This window comes from Pelobates fuscus, chromosome 2 (genome assembly GCF_036172605.1).
Source record: "Pelobates fuscus isolate aPelFus1 chromosome 2, aPelFus1.pri, whole genome shotgun sequence".
Lineage (NCBI taxonomy): Eukaryota > Metazoa > Chordata > Amphibia > Anura > Pelobatidae > Pelobates > Pelobates fuscus.
The window spans coordinates 167241315-167255235 of NC_086318.1; the positions used below are offsets into that span (position 1 = coordinate 167241315).

Below are 13921 nucleotides of genomic sequence, written 5' to 3' on the forward strand. Positions count from 1 at the left end.
ATGTTTTTTTTGAAATGTCATTAGAATTTAACTCGCTGACACATTTTGTTTTTACATTTTTACACAGATGCCTAAATCACCATGCAAATCAGCTGGACGAGAAACAAAATATGTAAGCTTTATTTATTTTCTATAAAAAATGTTTTATGTCTAACAATTTAGAGTTACATGGTTTGGTGGTTAGTTTTCCAATTGTATTATCTCAAGCCCCTTGATAATATCACAGCCTTTCATCCTTCTAATGCCTTTAGTTAATTATATCTGAAAAAACTGTTGATAATTATCTACCGTTTGCTTTTGGCTGAATTTAAATTCAAGCAGCCAAATCTGATAGGCTGGTCAGCAGCTTGTGATAAAACTGACGATAAATGTGCAGCAGAAATACTTTTATTGACCTTTTTGTAATGAATGACCCATTTTTTGTTTATTTGGCCTTTTGGGGGCCTGAAGACAAGATTTAATAGGAAACAAACCATCTGATGGTATCATATATTTTAGTTTTACTAGTATTAGACTTAAAATGCCCCCTTCACTATATTTAGGGTAAGGGAGGAGAGCAAGAAGGTTTTAATAGAGCAAGAAGTTTTTAACATGTGGGGGAGTGGGGAACTGGTAACAATTTAAGGGTGGACAATGGTATATCCACCCCACCTTTTATAGTTAGCATATTATAAGCGCCTACCCATGTGGGAACTCGGGGGACACTAGGTCCACTTTGTTCATTTTAACTGTAGCCTCCACCCACTGTCCATGGTTAGGGGCAGGCGTGGAACTAGTAAGGCCCCTACATTTTTATTTAATAGCCCCTGCCCATGGCAACAGGTGGGGGTAAGGAAGGTGGACAGTAATCTGTCTACTAACCATTATTTAACTAATAACCCACCAACCAATCCCCATAGGTAAATTAGTGAGCGAAATAGCTGATCAGTCGTGACTTTGTTTATTAGAGTGAGCAGTCACTGGCTACTTCCTGTTTACTAGGCATGACCCATACTGATCCTCATAGACTTTTTATAAAACTATTTGAACATTGATTGTAAATGCTGCCAGAGAACAAATCATAAAAGAAAGCATTTTCCAACTACTTTTATGAGTCAAGTTTGATGATTGTGTTAACTGAGGATTATGTTCCCCATTAAAAAGAAATTAATCATGAAAGCAACATTTGCAATGCAAAATACAGGTATTGGGTACAATGCACAAACCAATATTTATCAGCTCCTGACAAGCCTTTAACAGCAGTAATGTAATCAAAGTTAACTTACTTGTGTGAAACCAAGAAACTGTGAAGAAACATGGCGGGCTCTAATTTAATTGAGACCTAAGTCTGAGAAACGTATTCAGTTTACCTGGGTAATAACTTTTCGTTTCCAGATGAGGCTAAAATGTTGATGTTATATGCAATGATTCATGTTATCCTATATCCAGTGCATAAATACACATAAAATATTACACCTTGATTTATTTAACAATAATAAAGCTATAATGGAGAAACCATGTCCCCATCGCTGTTTCCCGCACCTGGTAATACAGTTTGTTGTGGAAGAGGAAGTAGTTGTGGTTGAGAATGAACCTTTGTTTATTTTGATCACAAAGCTGGTATGATTGTTACATTTAACAAACATTCTTGCTGCTACTCTGATATTGACTTATCAGAAGGCCGTTGAAAGGAATTAGCTGACGCCAATCCTTAAAGGTTTGGCATCAAATACGGAATCTAGACTGTAATCACTTAGAGCAGTAGTTTCATTGAAATAAACTGTGATACCTGTTTAGACATAGTCTATTCCCATCTCCTCCCCATTAACCCTTTAGCCATCATGGCTTCTTGAAGGTGTTTACTTCTATCTGTCCCTATGTTCTGTTTTCCTCATTTCTGCAATAAAGTTATGTTTTATACTATTTTTTTTATTTTAAAAGGGCCCTTATGTACCTTGAGTGATTGAGACATTTCTGTAATCACTTTATTTACTAGTGTGGGTTACCCCCCGTACAAGGCTCCCATGGCACACCGCCCAGTACATCCCTGTATGTACTTAGCCTTTGTTTGAATATGCAACAGGACAATGATCCCAAGCACACAAGCAAATCTTCCACAGAATGGCTGAAAAAGAAAAGAAACAATGTGTTACAATAGCTCAGTCAAAGTCCCAACTTTGACCCACTTTTAATGCTGTGGCAGGACTTTAAGAGACCTGTTCATAAACAAATGCCAGCAAACCTCAATCAACTGAAGCAACATTATAAAGAAGAGTGGGCCAAAATTAAAGCACATCGATGTGAGAGAATGATATACAGAAACAAATTATACAGAAAATTATTACTTCAAGTTATTGCTGCTAAAATAAGGCCTTCCTTAAAGACCATGTGCCAGTATATAATTCATCTCACAGCTCAATACAGCCCAGGAATCAGTATATAAGTTGAGCATTACATTTTGATATACACTGATCAGCCACAACATGTAACCTACTGACAGATAAAGTGAATACGTCATTATATCATTAGAATGGCACCTGTCAAGGGGTGGCATATAGTAAGCAGCAAGTAAGCAATTGGTTGTTGAATTTCACATTTTGGAAGCAGGGCAAATGGGAAAGCTAAAACATCTGAGTGACAAGTAGTGATGAGTTCACACCTGGGTCAGAGCATCTCCAAAATGGCAAGTATTGTGGGTTGTTCCCACATTCTGTGGTTACTACCTAGCAAAAGTGGTACTAGGAAGGACAACTGGTGAACCGACATCAGGGTCATGGGTGCCCAAGGATCAATGGGAACGAAGGCTAACCCTTCCCATCTGATTACAAGGAAAAGCTCAAAGTGCTGAAAAACATAATACTGACCATGATAGAAATGTGTGAAAACAAAAAGTGCATCACTGTTTGCTGTGTGTGGGGCTGTGTAGCCGCAATGTGGACAGAATGCCACCCCAATTTTAGGTTGTGCTAACTGTGTATATGCCAGATGGGGAAGCTTGTGTCACCATATGAAGTCTCTGTCAAACATAAAGTCCTAGTCCACCCTGCCGAAAGACTTCTTAACATTTGTGGAAAGCAGGTATACTGGCACACTCTTTTTTTACCCAGTGCATATTTTCACCCAGTGCATATTATCTCTAACCTCTCTTCCAGGGATACATCCCATCTGATCTGGGTGTATTTGCGTTGGGAGAGATTCTGCAATACATTGCCCTAGTACATTTGATAGGAGCTAAAGGTCAGCATTTAAGACTGAAATTGGACAATAACTGGACCAGTCTATAGTGGTGGCCATGATTATCAATGTCTTGCACCTGTCTCCTGAGGGCAAGAGCATGTTTCATTGATGAGTCAACCTTGGGTCTGTGGCAATTGAGCTGACTGTTATGGCCTCAAGGGCCTGTACCCTCTAGTTTATGGTGGAAATCTCTGTCTTCAATAAGGCCACTTTTGAACAGATGGTGGTCTTAATATTGTCCAACAGGGCTTTGAGGTCCGCCCTTCATGTGGCAAATACTGTCATGGAATTGAAAATAACCATATGGCAATCCATTATGTGAAGGGGATAAAGTTACCATATTACATTGCAGTTTCCATATTAAAGTACTTTGCATATCAATCTCCCAACAATATGTATACTTGTGTCAACATTAATGCAAAGTTTAACCCATGTAGCCAGAATTGCAGCTGAATTGTATTTTTGTGCATTAGCAATATAAATTGTTTCCCTATTTTGATAGCAATTGTAGATTTGATACCGGAGAAACTGACGGAAGCCAAGCACAGAGAGATGGACACAGGTTTCTTCAGGAAGGAAGAGATTCTTTATTGGATCACCGATCGGGACTCAGAGGGACTAGCGTCACCAAAATACAGCAAGTTCTGAGCCCCGGACAATAGTGCAGGCTCCTTATATAGGCACATAACTCCTCCCATATTAAGCTCCACCCGCACATTCTCTTAACCAATCAACACAAATAAGAATTAACTTCCTGCTTGACCGCATGGCTTGTCCAGCACAATGGAGGAGGGGGAATACTACATCCTGTATTCTTGCACATGCTCCGTACACTACTGATTGTATCTTGCCTCGTGCAACCAACTGATCGATACGTCAGCATATGCACGTACACATGCCACGTGGTAATCTCGGCCTACTAAATTTATTTTTACCGAGATTCCACCACATTCCCCCCTTTGATGCCTCTTGATATTTCACAATTACTTGAGGCATCACTTAACCTTGGTTTGCATACACCGCAAGTTACCATGAACCAGACCAGACTTATCTTATGATGTGAATCTTTTAACACTCATCTTCCTGCATTGGTTCTCCCTGATCTAAAGCCTTATACTTATAAATCGCCATTATCTGTGCAGCAGCCTTCCTCTCTGCTATATTTTCTATCAGGCTTTGCACAGACCTAACTACTAAGGGTATAAGACACGGCAGGAGTAGGCACAACATTAAAATCAGTAGGACTCCACCTACCACTGCCTTAAGCCCTCCAAACCACTCGTACCAGCTACCAAACCAACTACTTGGATTATACCCTTTCCATACCTGAGTAGGCACATGCGCTAGTTTAACCATATGGCTAGTAAGCTCAGCTATTGCTTGCCCTTCGTCATCTATTTGAAGACAGCAATTGCTCAGGTTAAACTTCCCACATACACCTCCCTCTACTGCCAAAAGGTAATCCAAGGCTAATCTATTTTGGTAGACTGCTGTCCTCATCCTGGTGTTATGCTTCGCTAGAAGATTGAGCGCTTGTGATGTCTCGTTAGTAATAATCTCAACCACCGCCTGTAATCTTATAATACGGTTGAGCATATAAATAGGGGTTCTGTAACCAAAGGTACCATCCTCAGCCCACGTGGCTGGCCCATAATAATGTATGATACGCTGGGGAGGCCATTCATTATCTTCCCAGGTGCCTATCTCTATGGGTCCCCTTTTCTTCCTATGATTCACATCATACACTTTAACACCTAAAGTCTCACCTGTTTCAATCGGTAACAAGAAGAAGGATGGTTTGAGCATACCCAACACACATGCCCCTTCCCAGTCCTGTGGCAACTCCGAATAGGCTTTCTTACCACAGATCCAGTACAAATTTGCTGGGGCTCTCCAGGTAGATGTGATGGATAAATCAAACCACACATCCTTTAAATTGGTGTATCTAGCAAACGGGTTAGATGGTTCTGAGACATTTGAAGCCGGCCACCAAGTTGTATTCTTTGTATCATCATCATAAGCTTTTTGCCCTAGACAAGTTAATTCTCCTACAGAAGTATTATACATTATTCCTTTCCTTGCTATGCAAACATAACCTATGATGGAGGTCTTTAATCTCCACTCAGATTTACCTCTAACACTCATATGATAATCGGCTTGTGTAGATATTAGTTGGTCAACTGCCTCAGAACCGGACATTACCTCCTTTGCTTCCCAAGGCCATTGGTCTCCCATGTTAGTACCTCCACACACATAGCAGTTGGTAACATTAAGACTACCGGCAATACTTTCAGCTAAGTCAATGAACAGGTTTTTAGCATTATGAGGGATCTTATTATCTATACTCATCTCTTCATAAAAGGAATGGTATACTTGATGAGTTTGGGAGGATACCGTATCAGTCTCTATCCCTATGAACAATACTGTCCCAGGATCTAAACCCGTCCCGTATATTTGAAACCCAAATAAATTGCCATATTTGTCTAAGAACTTATCGGGGTTATTTATAAGTATATGGATGGGATTACATTCCATAGACTTACAATATGGGCTAGTCGGCAACTTAGTCACTATCATGTCTTTGTCTACTGTCTGTCCCCAAGTCGCCCACCCCACAAGACCAATATGGGCAGAAGTTATAGTCTTTATTTGGGCATCTAGGACTCACATATTTATTTTTGCTACTGGGACAAATATATTTATCATTAGACCCATACGTCCTCTCCCATCTAAGATCCCCACATACATTCCACGGCTTTCTACCACTCGATATCGCTTTACACGCATCAAATAGCAGAACACCCGAAGAATGTACGGATTCTAACACCGTCTTATTAATTAGGGTCCCCTGAGGATCTCCATTCCTGAGAGTCAACCAAATTGTACGAGGTTGATACTCCGGACTGAAGCACTTAGGTTCTCCTACTCCTAAATGGCACACACTATAGTCTATATTTAGGTATCTACATCTCGATACATCTCCTTTACACTCGTATTGTGAATGCCAAATTAGGGTTTGGGAAATATGGTTACCTGTTCTCGTAGTCTTAATGCATACCTCACAGCTAGGAGTGTCGGTACCTCTACCTTCCTGAATATAAAAACACATATAAATAAACACTATCAAAAACACATCTTTCGCCGTCATCCTCAGTCTTCGTCCGTGCGAAGGCACCTCAGCTTCCAGGATGTAAGGGCTGCAGGGAATGGAGTTCTGCTCGTCTTCACAGGAGTCCCTTCGAGACTTTCCCTGGCTTATAAACTATACGTCGGTGGGTGGACAGGCTTTATTATGGCCTTCTCACTCACGCACCAAATCCCAAAAATAATAAAATTTGTAATCCACAATAGTTCCTCGTTACTCCGACTGAGTAGTGCGTTTTAACCGGATCTTGCAGGGATTCTCTGGATCTGCTGTAACTTGCCAAGAATCGACTGCTGCTGGTTTAACCCTGGAGTGATGTATCCACGGAGTCACTTCGGCTACTTTTATCGCTGTAGGGGTAGACAAAAGAACAACATAAGGACCTCTCCACTTGGGCCCTAACGGTACATTATTCCACTCTTTAATCCACACTTGATCTCCTGGATGATAACTATGAACAGGGGGATAAATATTCACAGGTAATCTATCTTGTACCCATTTCTGTACCTCCTCCATAGTCTTACCCAACTCTACAACCTGCTGCCGGGTAATTCCTTCTCCCAACTGACTCAAATCCCCCCTTAAGTTACCAAGTACGGGAGGTGGTCGCCCATACATGATTTCAAAAGGAGAGAGGCCCATCCTTCTGGTAGGGGTACTGCGGATTCGCAATAGAGCTATGGGTAAAAGAACGTTCCACTTAAGTTGGGTTTCCTGACACATTTTAGCCAACTGGTTCTTAATAGTTCTATTCATTCTCTCTACCTTACCAGAGCTCTGGGGTCTATATGCAGTATGAAGCCTCCACTTTATACCAAGCATATGAGTCAGTTGTTGTAGGCACTGATGAACAAAAGCTGGACCATTGTCCGATCCTATAGAACAGGGTAGTCCATATCGGGGTATTATTTCTCGTAGCAGGAATCTCACAACTTCTCCTGCTTTCTCTGTACGAGTAGGACATGCTTCTACCCAGCCTGAATAGGTGCACACAATTACCAGCAGGTAACGATGTCCACCCGATTTAGGCATCACTGTAAAGTCTATTTGTAGATCGGACATGGGGAGTCCCCCCATAAACTGGACTCCTGGTGGCTTTACTGGTCCTTGTCTTGCATTATTTTTAGCACACGTTACACATCTTCGTACAATGGCCTGAGTCAAGTTGGACAATCTTGGTATGTAGAAATGTTTTCTGAGAGATTCTTCAGTACTGTCTCTCCCAGAATGTGTCCCGTTATGATAATTTTGGACAATTTCTACCGCTAGTGATGCTGGTATGACTATTCTTCCATCTTCTAGCTGATACCACTTGTTCTCCAAATACTTTCCTGGTTCAGTCTTTAACCACTCCTCTTCTTGAGCTGTATAAACTGGAGTCCATTGGGACAGTGGAGTTGGTATAAGAGCAGCTATATGCCCCACATACTCCTGTCTTCCTGATTCAGCAGCACGCTTAGCTGCACTATCTGCCATCCGATTTCCCTTAGTTACATCACCATCTCCTCTCAGATGCGCTCGACAATGTATGATACCGACTTCTTTCGGCTCCCACACTGCTTCCAATAGTTGTAAGATTTCAGCTGCGTATTTGATTTCTTTGCCTTCTGAATTCAGTAGTCCTCTTTCTTTATACAAAGCTCCGTGGGCATGAGTGGTTAAAAACGCATATTTGGAGTCCGTGTAGATGTTTACTCTTAAACCTTCAGCCAATTGTAACGCTCGTGTCAGTGCTATCAATTCTGCCTTTTGTGCTGATGTTCCTTTCGCCAGTGGCCGAGCTTCTATCACCTTGTCTATTGTTGTTACTGCATATCCTGCATAGCGGATCCCTTCTTTCACATAACTACTGCCGTCGGTATAATATTGAACATCGGGGTTCTGGATGGGAAAATCACGAAGATCTGGTCTACTTGAGAATACTTCATCCATTACTTCCAAACAATCATGTTGACTTTCAGTAGGTTGTGGCAAAAGGGTAGCTGGATTTAAGGTGTTTACAGTCTCTAAATGCACTCTTGGGTTTTCACACAACATTGCTTGATACTTGGTCATACGGCTGTTACTAAACCAATGATTTCCTTTGTAATCCAACAACGTCTGTACTGCATGTGGGACTCGTACATAAAGTTCTTGACCCAGAGTGAGTTTATCGGCTTCAGCTACTAGCAGGGCGGCTGCAGCTACGGCTCTTAGACAAGGTGGAAGTCCGCTGGCCACTGCATCCAATTGCTTAGACATGTAGGCAACAGGTCTTTGCCATGATCCCAAGTACTGTGTCAATACTCCCACAGCCATTCTTCTTTGCTCGTGTACATACAGGTAGAATGGTCGTGTGTGATCAGGTAGACCTAATGCTGGGGCACTCATCAAAGCCTTCTTCACATCTTCAAATGCCGTTTGCTGTTCTTGGGTCCATAAGAAGGGGTCGTGCTCTGTACCTTTGATAGCTGCGTACAGAGGTTTTGCCAGTATCGCGTAGCTGGGAATCCATATCCTACAGAAGCCTGCTGCCCCCAAGAATTCTCGCACTTGTCTTCTATTCTTGGGTATTGGTATTTGGCAGACAGCTTCTTTTCTCTCTGGCCCCATAATTCTTTGACCTTCAGAGATATGGAATCCCAGATATTTGACAGTTGGCAAACACAACTGAGCCTTCTTTCTAGACACCTTGTATCCTGCCTTCCAGAGAATGTGTAGTAGATCGTGCGTTGCTTGCTGACAGATTTCTTTTGTAACTGCTGCTATCAACAAGTCATCTACATATTGTAACAATACACACTCTCCTGGGATGGACTCGAAATCCAGTAGATCTTGACTTAGGGCTGAACCAAATAGGGTAGGTGAATTTTTAAACCCTTGGGGCAGTCTTGTCCAAGTCATTTGGCGTTTTGAGCCCGTTACAGCATTCTCCCATTGGAAAGCGAAAATACATTGACTTTCTGCGGCAATTCGGAGGCAAAAGAAGGCATCTTTGAGATCTAAGACTGTAAAGTAGGTAGCCCCACCCGGAATTAAAGCAAGCAGGTTATATGGATTGGGTACAACTGGATGTATACTAACAACCGCATCATTGACTGCTCTCAAGTCCTGCACAGGTCGATACTCATCTGTACCGGGCTTTTGAACAGGCAGCAATGGGGTGTTCCAGGGGGAAGTACAGAATTTTAGGATACCATACCGTATGAACTTATCCAGATAGGATTGGATGTTCATCTTAGCCTTCTGCGGGATGTGGTATTGTCTTAGGCTCACTGGATAAACCCCAAGTTTTAATTCAATTTTTATAGGTGGAATATTGCGGGCCAGTCCTGGTGGGTTGTTCTCTGCCCAAACTCCTGGTATGTTAAATAATGTCTCATCACTCCTAGGGTTTTGGCTAGTCAACACTGTATAAAGTCGCCACTCTTCTTCCTTTGGTACGGATAATGTCATGATACCTGAAGGTCCATTAAACTTTAAGGATGTTGTTCCATTTGGTAGGAACGTAATCTGCGCTTGTAATTTTGATAGCATATCACGTCCCAGCAATTGGACTGGACATTCAGGCATATAAAGGAATTGATGTCTTACTACGTGGCCTCCCAATGTACAGAGTCGACTTTTAAGAACCGGTTTTTCAGCACTTCTTCCAGTTGCTCCTATCACAGTAATAGTCCTTCCAGATGGAGGAGCAACTAGATTAGTCACCACTGAATGTTCAGCACCAGTGTCGATCATGAACGCACTCCTTTTTCCCCCTATTGATACATCGACCATAGGCTCCGCTCGACCAAGGGGGATGGAGCCCGGTCGGTATCAATAGTCCTCCATGACCGTGTCAGCCAATCCCACAAAGTCCCTACCTTCTCTATCGCGGGACCTTTGCGCTGCTGGAATATACCTGTCTTCCCTAACACTTCCTCTGTTCCCATTACTCCCTCTATTACCATTACTCCCTCCGGGGCCTCCTCTACCTCTCGCTCTGCCTCTAAAGTTTCCGTAACCTGTCCTAGGTCTGTCTCTCTCACACTGTTCTCTTCGAGGACACTCATTTCTCCAATGCCCTTCTTCCCTACAGTATGCGCACTGATTTCTACTTAGAGGTTCCTCATTCCATCTACTATCGCCTCTATCTGGGCCCCGTCTATCTACGCCTGAGATCGCTACCGCTAGCATATCAGCCTTTTTACGCATCTTGCGCTCTTCCTCTTTCTTACTTTCTGTTTCCCTATTCATATAAACCTTATTCGCTACCTCCATTAGTTGGGTGATTGACATACCTGCAAACCCTTCTAACTTTTGTAGCTTGCGCTTAATATCTCCGTAAGCTTGGCTGACAAAGGCGGAGTTCACCATTCAGGAATTGTCTGCGTCTTCCGGATTAAAGGGGGTATACAAGCGGTATGCCTCCAATAATCGGTCATAAAAGACACTGGGCGCTTCATCACTTTTCTGAATCACCTCAACTGTCTTTGACATGTTAATAGCTTTCTTTCCTCCGGCTTTCATGCCAGCAATTATAGCGTCTCTATAGGCTCTGAGTTGAACCATATCAGCACCATTTACATTCCAATCGGGATCGGTGTTGGGATAATGTGTTGCGGCCCATGCTGATGGATTGGCTTGGTTTAAAGTACGGGCTTTATCCTCTAGTGCTTTAATGGCCGCTTGGTTAATCCTTGTCCTTTCCTCATTGTTGAATAAAGTCATTAATAACTGCTGGCAATCAGCCCATGTCGGGTTATGTGTCTGTACTATTGAGGTGAACAGATCAGTCATAGCTTGTGGTTTCTCAGTATACCAGGAATTGTGGGTCTTCCAATTTAAGAGATCGGTTGTCGTGAATGGGACATATACAAAGACTGGGTCAGCATGTGCCATTTGGCCTGCGGCATCGATATAGGCTGACCCAGGATTCAGACGAAGAGGCATCTGATAGTGTTTTAATTGTTGGGCACCGGTCAACTGTCGGGTCTGTATGGGGCTACGTGGAGGGGCGTCAGTCATAGGTTCCAGTCGGGGAGAAATAGGGTATGGGGATGTGGGAGCTTGGTTTTGGGAAAAGGTTGTAAATAAAACACTTCGAGCCGAGCTAGATGAAGCTTGACTGGAAGTCTGAAGTGGCGCCAAATCAGGATATTCGTTTTTAATGGGGGTTGGTTCTGATTCCGGAAGGGGAGATTTAGTACGAGGGGGGGTGGATCCTGTACTGGAGGAGGAAGCGGAAGTGGATGGGGGTAATGAGGGGAGGGTTGCAGGACTTCCTGCATTTGCGTCACTTCTTCTTAACGGAAAGTAAGGGGGCGGCAAAGGGATCTCGGACTCAGGGGGCGTGTCCAAAATGGGCCTAACACCAGTCCTAGTGGACGAACAAGTCCTAGCTACCATGAGGCGACATTGCTCCTCGTGGCATGTCCGGAGCCATTTTGGCGAGTCATTTACGGCCTGTCTCCAACAATCAATATAAGGAAACTGGCCGTAAAGTTCAGGCCTACCTGATACAGCCACGTGTAAGCGCTGTACCAGAGTTGGATCCAAACTGCCACGTGGCGGCCATGCCGCAACCAAAGTGGGCCACTCCCTAGTACACAAAGTGACCAAACGTACAGGAGACATTTTAACCCCAAAATCACATGTCTTGAATCCCTTTTTAAAATTCTTCACCATACAACCTAAGGGATCCGTAATCGTTGACTGCAACGCACCCATACTTAACAATGGAACGTCGTCGACAACGAATACTATACACGCGTACTATTCAACAGTCACACCCGTTTCCTCTGGCAACAGCACCACGTGGTACGGTTACCAAGTGAAACGTACACAATAACACAATAAACACTCAGGGAATTCCCGTACACACACAGCTGTTACACCAGTCACTAGATAATCAATATTATGCCCTTTGGCGTAACTATACAGTCACCCACGCTATAATTCTCTATATACGAATTACCCGTCTATAACACACCCAGTAACATCGTCTTTTACAAATAGCGGTTACAGTACGGTTAGCATAGGTCAAAGCACAAGTTAAGGTCACAATACAATTATTAGTGGTTATGGTGTTAAACATGCAATGGACGACAATGATTAGTACTTATATACAGTGTCAGTAAATATACAGGGTTATGGTACCGTGCACTATAATACAGCAACACACTATTAACACTCTCGCTAGACGGCTGAGCTCGCGCTATCTAACAAGATATACACTTTACTAAACAATCTTTATCACATTTACAATTCCCAACTAAACTATTGGCCAGTACCTTGAATGGACTACCTAAAAACAATCTACATACGTTTTGGTTAGCCACACTGCCCAATCACCATATATAGCGAGCTAGAGGACCGAATTTACACAGACGCCTCTTAGTCGCACTATCAAAAGTCTAGTGGGTTCCAAATTTACATGCCTTCCCACTTAGCCCAGATAGGATGAGAGCTAGCGAACCGAATTTACACAGACGCCGCTTAGTCTCCCGGTCCCTCCGACCTAGCGAACAAAATATACACCCTAGAACGCTAGTCTAGACAAGACACCGGTGTCCGGCTAGGACTATTTACACCAGAGCCCCGCCTGACTAACAAAATCAAACGGTCTGACTAAAGAGCGTTCGATCGAGCGGTGCGCCTTCGCTCCTTCCCTCCGACAGAGGGGGCAGATACACAGATTCAAACCCCTTTGGGCCTACCGCACAATCGGTATACCCCTAGTGGGTCCTGCCGTCTAAAACAGCAGTTGTCTTACCTCCTCGTTCCTGAACCTAAGTTCACACTCGTCGACGGGGACACCCCAGCACTTCTCACGTAGAGGCCGATGATCTCCTGGACAACAGACCAGTGGCGCCGAGACGAAGGGAGGTCCACGCAGAAGTTCAGGGGTGCAGCCGTAGAGAACGTGGGCAAAGATAGACCGTCTCACGCCTCTGCCTCTCAGCTACCGTTGAACGATGAGCTTCCCGGCCAATGCACCAAATGATACCGGAGAAACTGACGGAAGCCAAGCACAGAGAGATGGACACAGGTTTCTTCAGGAAGGAAGAGATTCTTTATTGGATCACCGATCGGGACTCAGAGGGACTAGCGTCACCAAAATACAGCAAGTTCTGAGCCCCGGACAATAGTGCAGGCTCCTTATATAGGCACATAACTCCTCCCATATTAAGCTCCACCCGCACATTCTCTTAACCAATCAACACAAATAAGAATTAACTTCCTGCTTGACCGCATGGCTTGTCCAGCACAATGGAGGAGGGGGAATACTACATCCTGTATTCTTGCACATGCTCCGTACACTACTGATCGTATCTTGCCTCGTGCAACCAACTGATCGATACGTCAGCATATGCACGTACACATGCCACGTGGTAATCTCGGCCTACTAAATTTATTTTTACCGAGATTCCACCACAGATTAAGAGTATCAACTGAGTCTTAGTGAATGAATGCCATCTTATATCAACTGCTCAAAAATGAGTTGGCCTAGCATAGAGAACTTAGATAGCCCCTTTAAAAACAGACTCACTTTCAGCCAAATTCCAGACCATTTGTATTTGTTTTAATAGCTTACTC

The 13921-nt window shown here is 43.3% G+C and overlaps 1 protein-coding gene across 3 annotated transcripts in view; it reads left to right on the forward strand.

The window, feature by feature from the left end:
* MLIP (muscular LMNA interacting protein) overlaps nt 1–13921 on the forward strand; it is a 427685-nt gene that overhangs the window by 315195 nt on the left and 98569 nt on the right. For all 3 annotated transcript variants that reach the window (XM_063442933.1, XM_063442935.1, XM_063442934.1), the window contains one exon: nt 68–112. In XM_063442933.1, coding sequence (XP_063299003.1) covers nt 68–112 — 45 coding nt within the window. The remainder of the gene's footprint in view (nt 1–67; nt 113–13921) is intronic.